Source organism: Nycticebus coucang, chromosome 5 (assembly GCF_027406575.1).
Source record: "Nycticebus coucang isolate mNycCou1 chromosome 5, mNycCou1.pri, whole genome shotgun sequence".
Taxonomy (NCBI): domain Eukaryota; kingdom Metazoa; phylum Chordata; class Mammalia; order Primates; family Lorisidae; genus Nycticebus; species Nycticebus coucang.
In genome coordinates, this window is record NC_069784.1 from 23,368,939 (window position 1) to 23,386,156 (window position 17,218).

General features: G+C 39.7%; 1 protein-coding gene across 1 annotated transcript in view; it reads left to right on the forward strand.

Annotated features, from left to right (window-relative positions):
• Nucleotides 1–11,243, forward strand: part of RPAP2 (RNA polymerase II associated protein 2) — a 78,502-nt gene extending 67,259 nt beyond the window's left edge. Inside the window, exons 12-13 of the mRNA XM_053591411.1 lie at nt 4,510–4,659; nt 8,432–11,243. Coding sequence (XP_053447386.1) covers nt 4,510–4,651 — 142 coding nt within the window. The 3' untranslated portion in view covers nt 4,652–4,659; nt 8,432–11,243. The remainder of the gene's footprint in view (nt 1–4,509; nt 4,660–8,431) is intronic.
• The last annotated feature ends 5,975 nt before the right edge of the window (nt 11,244–17,218 follow it).

The following is a 17,218-nucleotide window of genomic DNA, read 5'->3' on the forward strand; positions in this document are numbered from 1 at the left end:
TATTAGTGACTAAATTATTCATTTTTAATTAAAACTGATGCATAATGACACCATTTGTAAAGGGCCAGATCATAAGTACTTTTGTCTTTGCCAGACCACAGTTGGTCCATGGGTCTATTCTAGTACATTGAGAAACCAGTAAGAGATTGTAAAGAATCAAGGATAGGAGGAGAACCATGACTGAAGAGTGCCACAGTAGCCTAAATGAGAGAATTCTAGGAAGGGAGGAAGTGATTAGGGACATACATTATGCAGAGTCACCTGGGAGGAGAACACAGAGAGGCTCTCAGATGTGGCAATGAGGAGACGGTTACTGACCATGAAAAGAGCAGTTCCAGGAATACGCCTTTGTTCCTATGCCATTGGCCCTGGTTTTGAACACACAGGGACCGTGTTGTTCAGTGCTTTGTGGTTTACAAAGCCCTCTTCCATGGTCATTGCTGACAAAAGCAGACTCTAGACAGAAACCTATCTCCCAGCTCAATGCTTGGACCTCTCTAGCAGGTTCTCAAACTCCTTTTAACCTGATGACACCTGTTATTAGGGCAGCATGTGCCCTAAAAAGAATCCCAACAGTTTGTTAGTAATATTCTTGGGCAATAGCTACAACCAGCTCTTAAGGTTGACCAAAACCTTAATGGTCTAAGATGTTACGATCTTCCTTCTCATTAATCTTTGCAAGCACAGAGCCTCTTGCTGCTACAAAGATAACCTGGAAATTTAGAAAGTGCCCCATAAGTGGCCAGGCTGGAAGAGTGAGCAGGTAGTCAGTTGCCATTAAGTAATAAAACATATTAAAGTAGATGAGACAAGAAATCTAGAAAACATAAAGATTACATATAGTCTTTATTCAATTTTAAAAGTGAATTATTTTAGAAATAGAAGCAAATCATAACTCCCTTGAATCATTCATAAAATTACACTGTAAGCCAAATTTTCAGGATTTTGCATTTTTCTTAACATAATTTTTGTTTGTTTGAGACAGTCTCACTTTGTTACTCCCAGTAGAGTGCCACGGTATCATAGCACACAGCAACCTCAAATTCTTGGGCTCAAGCAATTCTCTTGCTTCAGCCTCCTGAAATAACTAGGAGTACAGGCATCTGCCACAATACCTGGCTATTTTTTGTTTTTAGGGATGGGGTCTCACTCTAGCTCAGTCTGGTCCAACCCATGAGCTCAGGCAATCCACCCACCTTAGCCTCCCAGAGGGCTGGGATTATAGGCGTGAGCCACCATTGCCAGCCTTGACATAGTGTTTATTATGAACATAACTTGTCAAAATCATTCTTCATTTTTTTATCCGTGGGTCTGGTTGCCCTAGAGGATAATTTTAAAAACAAAACACAATTTTTGGGCAGCGCCTGTGGCTCAGTCAGTAAGGCGCCGGCCCCATATGCCAAGGGTGGCGGGTTCAAACCCAGCCCCAGCCAAACTGCAACCAAAAAATAGCTGGGCGTTGTGGCAGGCGCCTGTAGTCCCAGCTACTCGGGAGGCTGAGGCAGTAGAATCACTTGAGCCCGGGAGTTGGAGGTTGCTGTGAGCTGTGAGAGGCCACGGCACTCTACCGAGGGCCATAAAGTGAGACTCTGTCTCTACAAAAAAAAAAAAAAAAAAAAACACATTTTTTACATGACTCTCCAAAAGTAATTCACTGGACTAATCCTTAGAGATGCACAGTAACTATTACAGTATTTATTCATTTATACCTCACCTTATACCAAAAAGAATTTAAGTCAAATGATAATGCTTAGAAAGTTGATATGGTCAACCAGCCACAGATTGAAAGCACACTAAGACCTCCATAGTTGACTATCTTCTTAAGTTGACCTAATTTTCACAGACCAGACATGTAGCAAATGTACGTAGCAGTGCAGTAGGCCTAGTTCCTTATGTTGACCACCTCTGTTGACCAGTTTGTTACACTCCCTTTGGTGGTCAACTTACAGAGGTTCTACTGTATTTAGGGGGGGAAATGTGCACTTACATTGTATTAGGTATTATAATTAATTATACCTAATGTTAGAAATGATAGTAATGTAGAAATAAGTGTATAGGAAGATATGCATAGGTTATATGCAAATACTGTGTCATTTTATATGAGACACTTGAGCATCTGTGGATTTTGGTGTACGTGGAAGTCCTGGAACCAACCCCCATGGATACTGAGGGACAGCTGTATTATATAGTTCTGTAATCATTTATGTTCTGGAAGGGACTGGGGTTTGGAGAAGAAGTCTTTTCCGTTAAAACTGAAAGGGAAATAGGAAGGAATAAATAAAGGAAACCTCACTGGCTAACTTTTCAAGAGTATAATTATGTAATAACACATTAAGTATCAGGTGTTAGGAACAGTCAGGAAATCCTGGCTGCTTGATGATTTGCTGCAGAAATCTCAAGCTGATATTCTTGTCTCCACCAGAAACTGCAATTTGTGTGATTTTTCTTTCAGTACTTCTGCCTGCCAACTACTTGCCATTTTTATATATGTAATCCTCTAGTTTTCTAAAGCAACTTTAAGTCATTCTCATCCTTCTGCATATTTATTCAGTCAGTCAAGTAAAGATTAAATTAATAGAGTGCCCTACAGCCTACAAAGAATGAAAACTAGCAAATGGGCTAAGAGCCTGGGCTTTTTGAGATAAATCGTGTAGGTTCAAAGCCCTGACCTGCTACTTACTATCTTTAGTATGCACTTTCTTAGGGAAAATGCTTCTAATTTGTGTGCCTTTATTTCCGCATCCATAAAATGGAGGTGATCCCTGCATCCCTTAGGATCACTGTACAAGTAAAGGAGATAATTCGTGCTCCTAGTAAGGACTCATTGGCAGCACATGGTAAATGTTACTTGATACCAGCTATTATGATCACTGTCATAATTGATAAAAAGAGCTATCCATTCGAATTTTGTATTATTAGCCCCATTTTATAGGTAGACTGTAAGATTTTGAAGTTCAACTTGCCCAAGCATTCCCACACAGGTAGGATTAGAATCGTGTTGTGTACAGGTTCTGACAATTAAGTTTGCAAACTTGCCACCGTGTGCTTACATTGGCAGCACTGTACAGGCAACTTGGTGAGGTTTCACATCCTTGGCGTTCATGGACATGTGTTCATTATTGTTGTGTGTTTTGTATGCCATTGCAAGAATGTCGGAGCTTGAATTAGAGCAGTGAACAAACAAATTTACAAATTTCTTGTTAAACTTGGCAAGAGTGGAAGTGAAATCAGGGACATGTTAGTCCAAGTGTAGGGGGATAATGCCACGAAGAAAATGACAGTGTACAAATGGATTAAACCTTTGTCTGAGAGGAGAGAGCGTCACTGATGAAAAGAGGTCACAGCAGCCAATAACAAGCAGAACTGACAAAAACAGTGCAAATTCCTCAAATTGTGCATCAAAACCATTGAGTGTAAGAAGCACAGCAGACCAAGTAAACATTGACAGGGAAACCCAAAAATCTTAACAGAAAATCTTGGCATGAGAAAGGTGTGGCTCTTGCATCCTGATAGCACACCAGCTCACACGGCACTGTCTGTGGGGGAGTTTTTTAGCCAGTAAACAAATAACTGTATTGGAATACCATCTCTGCTCACCTGATCTGGCCCCCAGTGACTTTATTCTTTACCCAAAGATGAAGGAAATATTGAAAGGAAGATTTTTTGATGATATTCAGGACATCAAGGGTAATACGACAACTCCAAAGTTGCTTTCAAAGGTGGACTAGGTGCTGGCCTCGGTGCACAGCTTCCCAAGGGAGGTGACTGTAGTGATTTTCAGCAGGAGGTATGCAGCACTCTAGAATGAGTTTGCAAATTTAATTGTCAGATCTCATATTTATGAAATGTAAGGGCTTTAACTTTTACAGTTAGATTAGCTATTGCTCACTTTAAAAATCATTCTTACTCATCAAATTTCAGTGAAAATTATTCTTTAAGATTCCATTATATGCAGTCAATCTTTAGGCATATTTACCAGAAATGGTTAGTGGGGGAAAAAAAACGTTGTTCCTTCTGAAGTTGGTATAAAGTACCTTGTGAGACATAATTTATTTATTGTTTTAAAAATAAAAATGTTAAGGTTTCATCCAAAAGGTAGTCTTGTTTGTTTATTCATTATTTATTATCTTTTCAGGTGTTAAAATCCAAACATCCACTATAGATTAAGTTTTTAAGACAATTCTCAGGTCTAAGTTCCTCTTCACAACCTCCCTTACTCAAATAAAGAGTTCATTTTCTGATCAGAATTTTAGTTGTTTTTGCTAGCATGAGGAAGAAGGTGTTGTACATTCAGGCTTTTAGACTTCTTTTCATACTTAATGTTTGGTCCTTCAGTCTTTTTCTGAGACTTCTCATCTGCCTTTGTTAGTAAAAACTTCTCTCTCTGGGAGTTTTGGTAAATCAGAGACCTTATTATCCACATAAAATTCTCTCTGCCATGGTGAAGGTGGGAGTCCCTTAGCTCTTATCATTTCATGGATATGCATTTAGTATTTTTGGTTGTTTCAGACTGACCCCAACTCTTGGCATTCCGAAGCATTCTCAGGAAAATGAGATGTTTACACAGTTTATAGCCACCCTGCTGGACGAATTACATTTAAAGAATGAAGACCTTGAAACTTTAACCACCATATTTAGAACCAGCTGTTAAACGAACTGGTGAGTTGGATTGTTTTTGTGAAGTTTTTTCAACATTTGTTGCCCGTGTGGATTCTTTTTTTCATACTGAAAATATTAAAAACCAAGTACAGACCTCAAGATCTGCTCAGCTTGCTGCGGAAGGATGTGATATCCCTTAGCCCTCTGCTGCTTCAGTCCCTCCCGCCTACTCTTCCTACTTTGTGCCCCCCCCTTGTTGCTGTAACTCCTTTGTGACTGTAATATTTAGCTCTGCTTCTTGTGATCCAGGAAGCTCCCCATTATCAGTCTCAGACTCAAGCCTGGCTGTCCTTCATGTCCCATCTGATAAGCGTCTTCCCAGGAAGTAGCAGTTTACTTCAGCCCAGCTCCTGCAGTGGTCTGTTATGAACATCCTCATCCTGCTGCCCCTCCCCAGGAGGTGAAATAACCCTCCTCCCCAGCCAATACCTTAGTGGCCTTATGGGCAGATACACAGGTGAATTTACAAGTCCAGGTTTGTTGAATACTAATCCTGCTCCCGCATACACAACCTTCTGTTGTTCCAAGGCCTGGCCCTTTCAGAACTGCCCATCAGAGCATTCCCTGCCTTGCCCTGCCTTAATGTCACTCTTAGTCTCTTCCTCCCTCTAATGTTTAGCAGAGCTAAATATTACAGTCACAAAGGAGTTACAGCAACAATGGTCATAAGTGCTTCAGGTAGGTATTGATTTAATATTGTATTGAAGAAATATATCCTAAACTACAAGTGAGATACTCTTAAACGGCATCATTTTCTTTTTTCCCCTTAATGTTACTTTTTAAATGATAAAAGCAATATAAATATTTGTTATAAAATAAAAGGCAATACAGAATTACATATCTGATAAAAAAGGAAAATCACTCCTTTACCTCTGCCTCCAATCCCACCTCCTTCACAGAAGCACACTTGATATCTATTATATAATATTTATTTTTATTATTTGAATTCGTATAAAACAATCTTTAAGCAAATCTTTAAATATACAGGAATGATATTTGAGAGAGTTTTTTTGGCAGGTAAGAAAGAACAGCATCCCTTTATTAAACCTGCTAGAAGACAGAATAGCATTGTCACTGCCTCCCCATTTAAGCCCAGTGGTCTTTTCAAGTGACCCTGCTACCTGAAGGACCCCAACAAAGGCTTCTACTTAGGGAGTGAGTTCAGGCTGGGCCTATATAAGCATAGCATTCAAAGGCCCTTAAAGAATATGGTGACGTTAGAGTTTTTATTTTATTGACTGTTAGGTCCAGAGAGTTGAATTAATTATACTCTTCAGGCCAGGTTCCGTGGCTCACGCCTACAATCCTAGCACTCTAGGAGGCTGAGGCAAGTGGATTACTTGAGCTCAGGAGTTTGAGACCAGCCTGAGCAAAGTGAGACCCCTCTATACTAAAAATAGCTGGGCATTATGGCAGGCACCTATAGTCCCAGCTCCTCAGGAGTCTGAGACAAGAGGATCATCTGAGCCCAATAGTTTGAGGTTGCTGTGAGCCATGATGCCATGACTCTCTACTTAGGATGACAGAGTAAAACTCTGTCTCAAAAAAAAATAAAATAAAATCATACCCTTTAGGTTGTGACACCTTATAATTAAAAGATATCTTTTTTCAGACAAATCAAGAGCAAACAGGGTGCCTTGCCAGAAATTCTTCTAGACCTGCTTTAACAAATAGATACCAATTAAAAATAATTTTAAGCCGGGTGCAGTGATGCATGCCTGTAGTCCCAACCACTTGGGAAGTAGGGGCAGGAGTAAAGTTAAGCATAGGCCACATAGAAAGACTCTGTCTCTATAAAAATTCAAATAAGTAAATAAAAATCATTTTCATTAGAATATTTTAAATTTTAAATTTGGATGTAAATAGATGGTGTTGAAGTGGTTTTAAGGACTTTCAATGATAGGTGTTTTAAGTAGACTTAACAGTTGCCCTGTGATCATTATTTATTTACATTGTTCATTTGCTTAAGTAATCAAATATAAAACTTAGTATTAAAAGGGATTATGAATGAATGTAGCCTCGCTACATAATTTTCCATATGAGGAATGAAGATGGGCCAAGTGCAGTGGCTCATGTCTGTAATCCTAGTAGTACTCTGGGAGGCCAAGGCAGATGGATTGCTTGAGCTCAGGGTTTCAAGACTATCCTGAACAAAACGAGACCCCCATCTCTACTAAAAATATAAAAAATTAGTCAGGCACGGTATCTCTCATCTTTAATGAGAGCTACTTGGGAGGAGGATTGCCTGAGCCCAGGAGTTTGAGGCTGCTGTGAGCTAGGCTGAAGCCATTGTACTCTAGCCCAGGTGACAGACTGAGACTGTCTCAAAAAAAGAAAAGAAATTAAGATGGTTGTGAGTATGTAGAGTTTTTTCTATTTGCATGATTTTGACAAACTATGGTAAATTCGTTTGAGTCTAAAGATTTTAATATCTGGTATCTGTTTCGAGATTACTATATGTTAATATGCTTTCACTTGCAAATAACAGGAAAAAATCCAGCTCCAGCTAGCTTTTGTTATGTGTATTAGTTATCTTTTGCCACTAATAAATTACTCTAAAGCAGTGGCTTAAAACTTAAAAATGCTTTTTTTAATCTCACAGTTGCTGCAAGTCAGGATCCTGGGCGCAGCTGAACTGGGGGCCTCTGGCTCTGGTTCAGGGTCTTTGGTGAAGCTTCAGTTAAGCTTTGTACCAGGACTGTGTTGTCACCTGGAGGCCCAACTGGAAGATCTTTCAAGCTCACTTATGTGGTTGTAGACAAGATTGAGTTCCTCTCAGGCTGCTGAACCCTGGGCCTCAGTTTCTTCTCACTGACTTTTATCTAGAAACCTCCCTTAATTCTTCATCACTTGGACCTCTTTATGGTGTACCTTACAACACGGCATGTAGCGTCCCGCAGAGTGAGCAAGGGAGAGAGGATGCCCATGATGGAAGCCCTGGTCTTTTTGTTACTTACCTCAAAAGTGACATCCTGTCATTTTTGCTGTATTCTGTTGGTTAGAAACTAGTTACTAGTGCAGCCCACATCGAGGGTGAGAAAGTTGTATTAAGGGCATGAATAATAGGAGGCAGAAAACATTGGGGGCCATCTTAGAAGTTGTTTACCAGAGACAAAATTGTTTAGTAGTTCTCAGGGGTGTTTTGTTTTGTTTTGCTTGAAACGGGGTCTTCTGTCACCCAGGCTAGAGTACAATGGCATCATCATGACTCACTGCAGCCTCCCATTCCTAAGCTCAAGTGATCCTCCCACCTCAGCCTCCTGAGTGCCTAGGATTTACAGGCACATGCCACCAGGCCCCACTAATTTTTTTTTTTTTTTTTTGTAGAGATGAGGTCTTGTTATGTTGCTCAGACTATCTCAAACTCATCCTCAAGCAATCCTTCTGCCTCAGCCTCCCAAAATGTTAGGTTTACAGATCTGAGCCCCAGTTTATATACAGCATACCACTCTGTCCTCTGGTGAAAGTCTTGGCCTTCACACCAATTGAGGACCCCTGGAACTAGTTTACTTGGCCACACAGTGCTATGAATTAACCCAATCATTCTGCCAAGGGATGAGGGAAACAGAAGGGGGTTTTTCAATTGACCTAGATCAGTCAAGGTGTATCCCTCACGAACATGTGTATGAAGCTCTGGGTCTATTCCACCAAACCACTGTTGCTGCATAATGGGGAAAAAAATGGAATGTATATTGGAAAGACAACATAATGTCTACAAAAGCTGGTAAAATATTACAGGTTTTTATTGACACTATCCTTTTTTGTTTCACAGATATATTGCATGAAGACAAGACCAGAAAATGAAGTTCTCTTCACCATTTCTAGAATTCTAGCCACCACGATTGTCTGGTGGTAACTGATAACCAGCTTTTGTTTCAAGAAAGACCTTTACCTCCTTAACGTTTCAACACCCCACTTTCCAGTCCCTGAGTCCTTAACTACAAAGGATGACTTCCCCAGGTAGAGGAGATAGCCAAGTCCTGGCATCCCTGGTTACCATAGTATTTTTATTTGAAAATGAAAAATTTTAAGTATTAAATTGAAATCTAGAGATTTTTTAATTTTTTTTTTTTTTTTTTCAGTTTTTGCTTAAACCTGCCACCCCCCGGTATATGGGGCTGGCGCCCTACTCACTGAGCGACAGGCGCCACCCATTCAATTGAAATTTGAATGAATATTCAAGAAAATATAATGATCTCAGATTTTCCTGGATAAGTCCAACCATCATATCAGTTTACCCAAAAGTTGAGAAAACTACAATTTTGGCCTCCTAAAACTCTAGATTCTAAAAGATAGCAGTTAGGTCAATAAATGCATTCTAAGATGAAGACCTTTGGGAGTCTAGTCATTATTCTTTTAAGGAAGCTGGGAAATGACAGTTGCTAAAGTCCAACCATGGCAAGGGATCAAAAAGCAGCTTGGTGGAATTGGAAGGTCATCGGGCAAGGAGGTGGGGACATGATTTCTCATTTTGGCTGTCCCAATAATTAGCTCTGTAGCCAAGTCACCTAAACTTTCTGGACTTTTTTTTTTTTTTTAACTTATCTGACTTGTCTAACCACAACAAAAAATAATAGTGTGACAGACTCATCAAGATCAGCAAGGTCACAGGTTACAATAATCAATATATAAAAATCAATTATGTTCTCGTATGCTAGCAATGAAAAATTCAGAAATGAAATTAAAAGATGTTTGGAGAACACTTAGAGATCTAAAAATAGATCTGCCATTCAATCCTACAATTCCTCTACTAGGTATATATCCAGAAGACCAAAAATCACATTATAACAAAGATATATGTACCAGAATGTTTATTGCAGCCCAATTCATAATTGCTAAGTCATGGAAAAAGCCCAAGTGCCCATCGATTCATGAATGGATCAATAAATTGTGGTATATGTACACCATGGAATATTATGCAGCCTTAAAGAAAGATGGAGACTTTACCGCTTACATGTTTACATGGATGGAGCTGGAACATATTCTTCTCAGCAAAGTATCTCAAGAATGGAAAAAAAGTATGCAATGTACTCAGTCTTATTATGAAACCAATTTATAGCTTTCTTGTGGAAGCTATAACCCAATTGTAGCCCAAGAAGAAGGGGAAGGGAGGGGAAGGGAAGGATGGGTGGAGGGAGAGTAATTGGTGGGACCACACCTACGGTGCATCTTATAAGGGTACATGTGAAATTTACTAGGTGTAGAATATAAATGTCTTAACATAATAACTAAGAAAATGCTGTGAAGGCTATGTTGACCAGTTTGATTAAAGCATTTCAAATTGTATGTAAAACCAGCACATTGTACCCCATGATTAAAATAATTTCACTCATAGTAGCCCCCCAAAGAATTAAATACTTAGAAATAAATTAACAAATACAAGACTTATATAATGAAAACTATAAACATTCACGGAAAGAAGATGAAAGTAAATGTAGAGACATTTCATGTTCATGAATTGAAAGATCCAATATTCTTAACATAGCAGTTCTTCCCAAATTATCTACAGTACAATCCCTATCAAAATGAAAAGCAAGATTTTTGAAATACTGGCAAGTTGATCCTCAAATTTATGTAAAAAATGCAAAGATTGAGAGCCAAAACAATTCTGAAAATGAAGATTTCTTGATTCAAATTTTAGTAAAAAGCTACAGTAATCAATACAGTGTGATGGCACATGTAGATAGATAGGCATATAGATCAATGGAACAGAAATAAGAGTCCAAGAATAAACTCTTCTGACACAGATGCCAGGACAATTCATTGGAGAAAAGATGGTTTTTGTTTTGTTTTGTTTTGTTTTTGAGACAGAGTCTTACTTTGTTGCCCTCAGTAGAGTGCTGTGGCATAATTATACCAAACTCCACAAATGAAAAATTTCTGAACTTACATTTTCTCTAACCTTTATACCCCACCCCCTTACATATCCATTCTCTCCCTTTTATGATACTCTGTCTTTACTATGCACTGAGCTCCAGCTCACCTAAGCTAACTCTCCAAGGGAGCATGCAACCCCTCTAAACACTGATAGTGCCATTTGCTAAGCTCTCAACCTTGACAAGATTTGAGCAGTTGGTTCCTAAGGCCTTGGGTGTCTGACCCAGTCTGTGGTTGTCATGTGATTTGCTGACTCAAAGCCTGAATACCTCTCTCCAGAACACCCACTCCCTGGTCCCCATGTGTCATTCTTCATCATTGAAACAGTGTGTTGCCTTCAATAAAGCAGAACTCCAGATTTTCTTATGAATTCCCAAGTTTCAAAGAATGGGAAGAAATGTTTTGTGAAAATTCTGTTGCTCTTTTCAGGGAAGAAGACTTGAATAGCTTTTATGACCAGGGCATGGAGGCTCACACCTCTAAACCCAGCACTTTGAAGGGAGGATCACCTGAGGCCAGAAGTTTGAGACCAGCCTGGGTAACGTAGTGAAACCGTTTGTCTACAAAAAATTTGCAATTAGCCAGGCATGGTGGTATGCACCTATAGTCCTAGCTACTTGAAATGATCAGTCACTTGAGCCCAGGAATTCAAGGTTATAGTGAGCTACGTTAGTGCCACCACACTCTAGCCTGGGCAGCAGAACAAGACTCTTGTCTCTTAAAGTAAATAAATAAATAGCTTTTACTATGAAAAGTAAACAGTATGACTCAATTTCACTTTCCATTTAAATGCTTCAGGAACTAGTACATATGCTATTATATTCAGAGAATGATGACTTTTCTTTAAAAAAAAAAAAAAAATCTTGCCCTTCAATCCATTGCCAGGCTTGACATACTTGGTGGAGTCTCTTTAAGGTATTGTTTGCCATCTTCTGTTTATAGACTCATATAAAAACCAGTTGATCTTCCTACTCATTACAGCTGTGGTCCCCAACCCCTGAGCTTGGAATGGTGCTGGGCTATGGCCTGTTAGGATCTGAGCCACACAGGAAGAGGTGAGTGGTTGGGTGAGCATCTGCATTTACAGTCCCCATCACTCCTGTCACTACTGCATGACCTCTACCTTCTGATTCCCTCCTACCCCATGAAAAAATTGTCTTCCATGAAAAATGGTCCCTGGTGCCAAAAAGGTTGGAGACACTGCATTAGAGGACAGGGTCAATTCTCTAAAGATTTACCTAGACCCAAGATAAGTGATACCATTCTGAAATTTGAAAAATCTTCAGTAGCAAAACTCCCTGTATCTTGCAGACCAAAACCAAGTTCTTAGTCATGAAGCTGATATTACAAGCTTAGGGTTGGGTAGGGAGCAAGGTTGACTTTCATCTGATCAGTCCCTAAGAGGCCAGAATCTGAGGTTGAGACAGGCTCCTGGGACAGCTGCTGTGCATCCTGGGAGTCAGAGTCCGTGGTGTGTGCTGTCATCGTAGCCCTAGTCGGCAATGCTGACCCCTCTCCTGGGCAGCACAACCTGGCAGCTAAGGTATGAAGCAGGGCTGCCCTGCATGATTCCTGATGAAGTAATGCCCTGATGAAATCTGCTGTTCCTCAGTAAAGCTCATTTTCTTGGCAACTTCTTGTGTCCTTTTCTAAATTAAGCTAGTAAAATAGGAACTTTTGTAAAATCTTCTCAGCTGTGCATCTCTAAATTTTCAGGCCTTTGCTTGTCCTTCCCTCAGCAAAAATACTGTGTTGTGGAAAAACAGTTGTCAGTGAAGGTGCTAGAAGGTGGACAGGATCAAAACACCTCTGGATCAGTGGTTCTCAACCTTCCTAATGCTGCAACACTTTAATACAGTTCCTCATGTTGTGGTGACTCCTAACCATAAAATTGTTTTCATTGCTACTTCACAACTATAATTTTTGCTACTGTTATGAATCGTAATGTAAATATCTGATATTAGGTGACCCCTGTGAAAGGGTCGTTCAACTCCCAAGGGGTCACGCACAGGTTGAGAACCACTGCTCTGGATGAAAGCAGCACAACCCTTTCCTCTAAGCAAGATGGCCTCTCCTCTGGGCCTATGGAGAAAAACCCGCTGCAAGGTGCCAGTAAGGGTACCTCTGCAGTCATAGCCAAAGCAAAGGAGAAAGAATATCGCCTGGTTTCAGAAGGCCAGACACCTTGCAACAGCTTCAGGAAGCTCTGCAATCCCTTAGGGCTTGCAAAACTCCCTGTCTTGCAGACCAAAAGTAAGTTCTCAGGTTGGAGGTTGCTGTGAGCTGTGTGACGCCACGGCACTCTGCCAGGGTGATAAAGTGAGACTCTATCTCTACCAAAAAAAAAAAAAAAGGAAAGATTCAGTCAACTCGTTCAACCTGCCCTTTTCCACTCATGATTATAAAACCAATTTTTATAGAATAACTATATCAGGAAATACTGTCATACAAAGCTAACCAAAATGTTTTTCTTTCAGCCAATAGTACCTTTGCAGAAAAGGGAAGGGATAACATCAAGTGGTAGAACAGGATATACTACTTTTATATCACACACATCTATTAAGTTATTACCCATTACCAATTATATGGGCAAATCAAGGAAAACCATTATGCATTCTCTATGCCTTACAGTAAAGAGAGGTACAAATTTGAATAGAATTTTGCTCTTCTGTGACATATAATTAGCAAGATTTCTCCCATTTTAATCACAAATATATATGGGTGTTTAGTACATATATGCACATTAAATGTTCCCAGTTTCTATTTGCTGCAAGTCTTTTGAAACATAAAGGGAAATTCATGGTTCAAACACAAGTTTAATGACAAATTATCCATTTACTGAAACAGATGGATATCCAAAGCAGTTACACGATTATTTCAGGTATTCTTCAGTAAGTAATGCATATAATAAATCATGACTGCCTAAGCTAGCTTCTGGCCTTTATGTATAAAATCACGGCTGGTGACTTACACTTACTCAGGGACATTCAATAAATGCAATGGCTCCTAGTTGTAAAGTAACAGAATGAAGCAGCCATAAGCACTGTGCAGTTATCACGTGCACACAAGAACTAGCTCTTGGCAGTAGCGCTGAACTATACTTTCTCCTCAAGGAGAGGCATATTAAAAGCTGCTCAGCAGTGAGACGTAGTCCCTGGAAATATATTCTTGAGTATAAATAAAGTTACAGACTCCTTTGTTACAAAAATGTAATTAGGGTAAATAATAGGACATTAACAAATGCTTTGTCAATCTCTCAAAGGAGAAAGCAAAAAATAAAAAATAAAAAAAAATAAAAAAAAAAAAAGTAAGTTCTCAGTCACCTAGCTTTAGTTTGCATAATTAAAGTGGAGGCTTGTTATTTTCTGGGTGACCCTACACTCAACCAAGCCTATAGGGCCTATGACAGAAATAAGATACCAATAAAAGGAAGTGTTGATGCAGTGAAAGCTTTTATTACTGAGCAGCAAAAGCCTTGGGATGCTTATCTGACCCTTACCTAACAGGATCAGCCAGGGCAGTGGCCACTTCAGGTGCTGTAACGTTTTGAAGTTGGCACACATATAACTTAATATAATTTCATGTCATAAGTGGCAAGACTTTTCAGAGAAACAGTATCTTCTGTAATACATTTTACCTTCATTTTGACATGGAAAAACATAGCCTATGATCTGTTACCTTGCTCACTCCCACATCCCTACCTCCTTCTTGTCCTCCTCACGTTGTCCTATTAATACATTATCTGTCTTTGGGGGGGGGCGGGGGACCACAGACTTTTAGACAGTTGCCTTCACTATGGCCACTTAGGGAGACAGAGCCCACCTTCAAAGTCTGCCAGATGAGCTCTAACCTCTTTTGTCCATCTGGGCATCGTAAGATTATCCTTACACACAGAAAATCACTGATCTAATCCAAATCCCTCACATTAAAAAAGCATGAACTCGGGCAGCTCCTGTGGCTCAGTGGGCAGGGCCCTGGCCCCATATACCGAGGGTGGCGGGTTGAAACCCGACCCCAGCCAAATTGCAACAAAAAAGTAGCCAGGTGTTGTGGTGGGTGCCTGTAGTCCCAGCTACTCAGGAGGCTGAGGCAAAAGAATCGCCTAAGCCCAAGAGCTGGAGGTTGCTGTGAGCTGTGACGCCACGGCACTCTACCGAGGGCAACAAGGTGAGATTCTGTCTCTTAAAAAAAAAAAAAAACATGAACTCTTGAAAGCCTTGAACCGGAGAGATTTACCTTGGCCAGTTTTAGCAGAGCAACTGCTGGATCCCCATTCTCAAATTCCTTGTAACTAACTGTTTATACTAAGCAACAAAAAATCCCAGTGAGCTTTGAAGGGAGAGACTGGTAGCTCAAAATAAGACTCTTAATCAAAACGCACTTGGATTAGGGCAGGCACCCTGTCTGGGTGAGCTAAACTGAGATTCCCTCCTCCACCAGCTTCCGTGGTAGAATAAGGGTCAGTGCCACATGGAGAGATAAGTGTGTGGAGGGGATCCTGGTTTGAGTCAGCAGAGTACACTTTGGTTTTAAAGCCCAGAATTTTTTTTGCTTGGCACTTCCACATATGGTTATAGGTTGAGAGACCATGGCACCACAGAGCAGTCCTTTGGCTCTTCAGAGTTTCAGAAAACAACCCAATCACTTTAGGAGGTCTCAGGGAAGACTCTAAGGCAGAAAAGGAATATTTTCCAAGTGGGACAGGAAGCTATTACTGTAAAGACTTTTCTAACCCACTTCTGTAAGGATCAGTTCAGTAAAACCAGCAAACACTCCTTTGTTCTCCTGTGATAAAAGCCTTTAATTTTTTGCAGGAAAAAAATCAACATATGCCAAGAATGTCAGCCTCTCACAATGACAATAAAAAGAAAGATGTCTGTGGAATAAAGGTTCTGGGCCATTTTTAGAAAGACTAAATACTTTCCCTACTACTTAATTAGCTTTTTTTCATTAAGTCATTTGTACATAGATCATGAATACATTTATGCCATTATGGGATTCAATGTGTTGATTATTTGTACAAATTGGAGTGCTTACATCCTACTAATCAACATAGCCTTCACCTCATTTACCCAATTACAGCGTTAAGACATTTGTGATCTACACCTGATAGATCCAACTTGTACTTGCAAAATGCTCCATAGGTGTGGTCCCCCTACTAACCCTCCCTCTATCGACCCACCCCTCTTCCTTCCCCTCTGCCTCCCCTTCCCTCCTTCATCCTAGGCTATAGTTGTGTTTCATTTTTCATATGCAAGTGTGAGTGATTATAAATTGGTTTCACAGTAGTACTGAGTACACTGGATATATTTTTTTCCATTCCTGAGATACTTTACTAAGATTTTCCAGCTCCATCCATGTAAACATAAAAGAGGTAAAGTCTCCATTTTTTTTAATGCTGCATAGTATTCCATAGTATACATATGCCACAATTTATTAATCCACTTATGGGTTGATGGGCACTTGGGCTTCTTCCATGACTTGGCACTTACGAATTGAGCTGCAATGAACAATCTGGTGCAAATATCTTTATTGCAAATGATTTTTGGTCCTTTGGGTATGCACCTAGAAGAGGAATTGCAGGATCAAATGACAGGTCTACATTTAGATCGCTGAGTGTTCTCCAAACTTCCTTCCAAAAGGAACATACTAGTTTGCATTCCCACCAGCAGTGCAGAAGTGTTCCCTTTTCTCCATATCCATGCCAACATCTATAGTTTTGGGATTTTGTGATGTGGGCTACTCTTACTGGAGTTAGATGGTATCTCAGAGTGGTTTTGTTTTGCATTTCTCTGATGATGAGCATTTTTTCATGTGTCTGTAGGCCGTGCACCTGTCTTCTTCCAGAGAAGCTTCTGTTCATGTCTCTTGCCCACAATGAAATGGATCACTTGTTTTTTTTCTTAGTAATAAGTTTGAGTTCTCTGTGGATTCCGGTTTTTAGACCTTTGTCGGAAATATAACCTGTACAAATCTTCTCCCATTCTGAGGGCTATTTGTTTTACTTAGTGTGTTCTTGGCAGTGCAGAAGTTTTTTAATTTGATCAGATCTCAGTAATGTATTTTTGATGTTGCTTCAATTGCCCAGGGTGTCCTCCTCATAAAGTATTCTCCCAGGCCAATTTTTTCAAGTGTTTCCCCTGCACTCTCTCTAAGAATTTTTATAGTTTCATGTCTTAAGTTTAAATCCTTTAACCAGTGAGTGTCAATTTTTGTTAGAGGAGAAAAGTATGGGTCCAGTTTCAGTCTTCTACAGGTCACCAGCCAATTCACCCAACACCATTTGTTGAATAGGGAATCTTTCCCCCAATTTATATTTTTGATGGGCTTATCAAAAATCAAATGACAATAAGTTGTGGGTTCACCTCTTGGTCTTCAATTCTGTTCCATACATCTACCTCTCTATTTTTGTGCCAGTACCATGCTGTTTTGATCACTATCAATTTATAGTATATTCTGAAGTCTGGAAGCATGATTCCTCCCGATTTGTTGTTGTTTTTTTTTTCCAATTTGTTTTTATTTCTGAGTAATGTGCTATTCAAGGTTTTTTCTGTTTCCATATAAAATGAAGTACTAATTATTCCAGGTCTTTAAAGTATGACAGAGGTGCTTTAATAGGAATCGCATTAAATCTGTAGATTGCGTTAGGTAGTATAGACATTTTAACAATGTTGATTCTTCC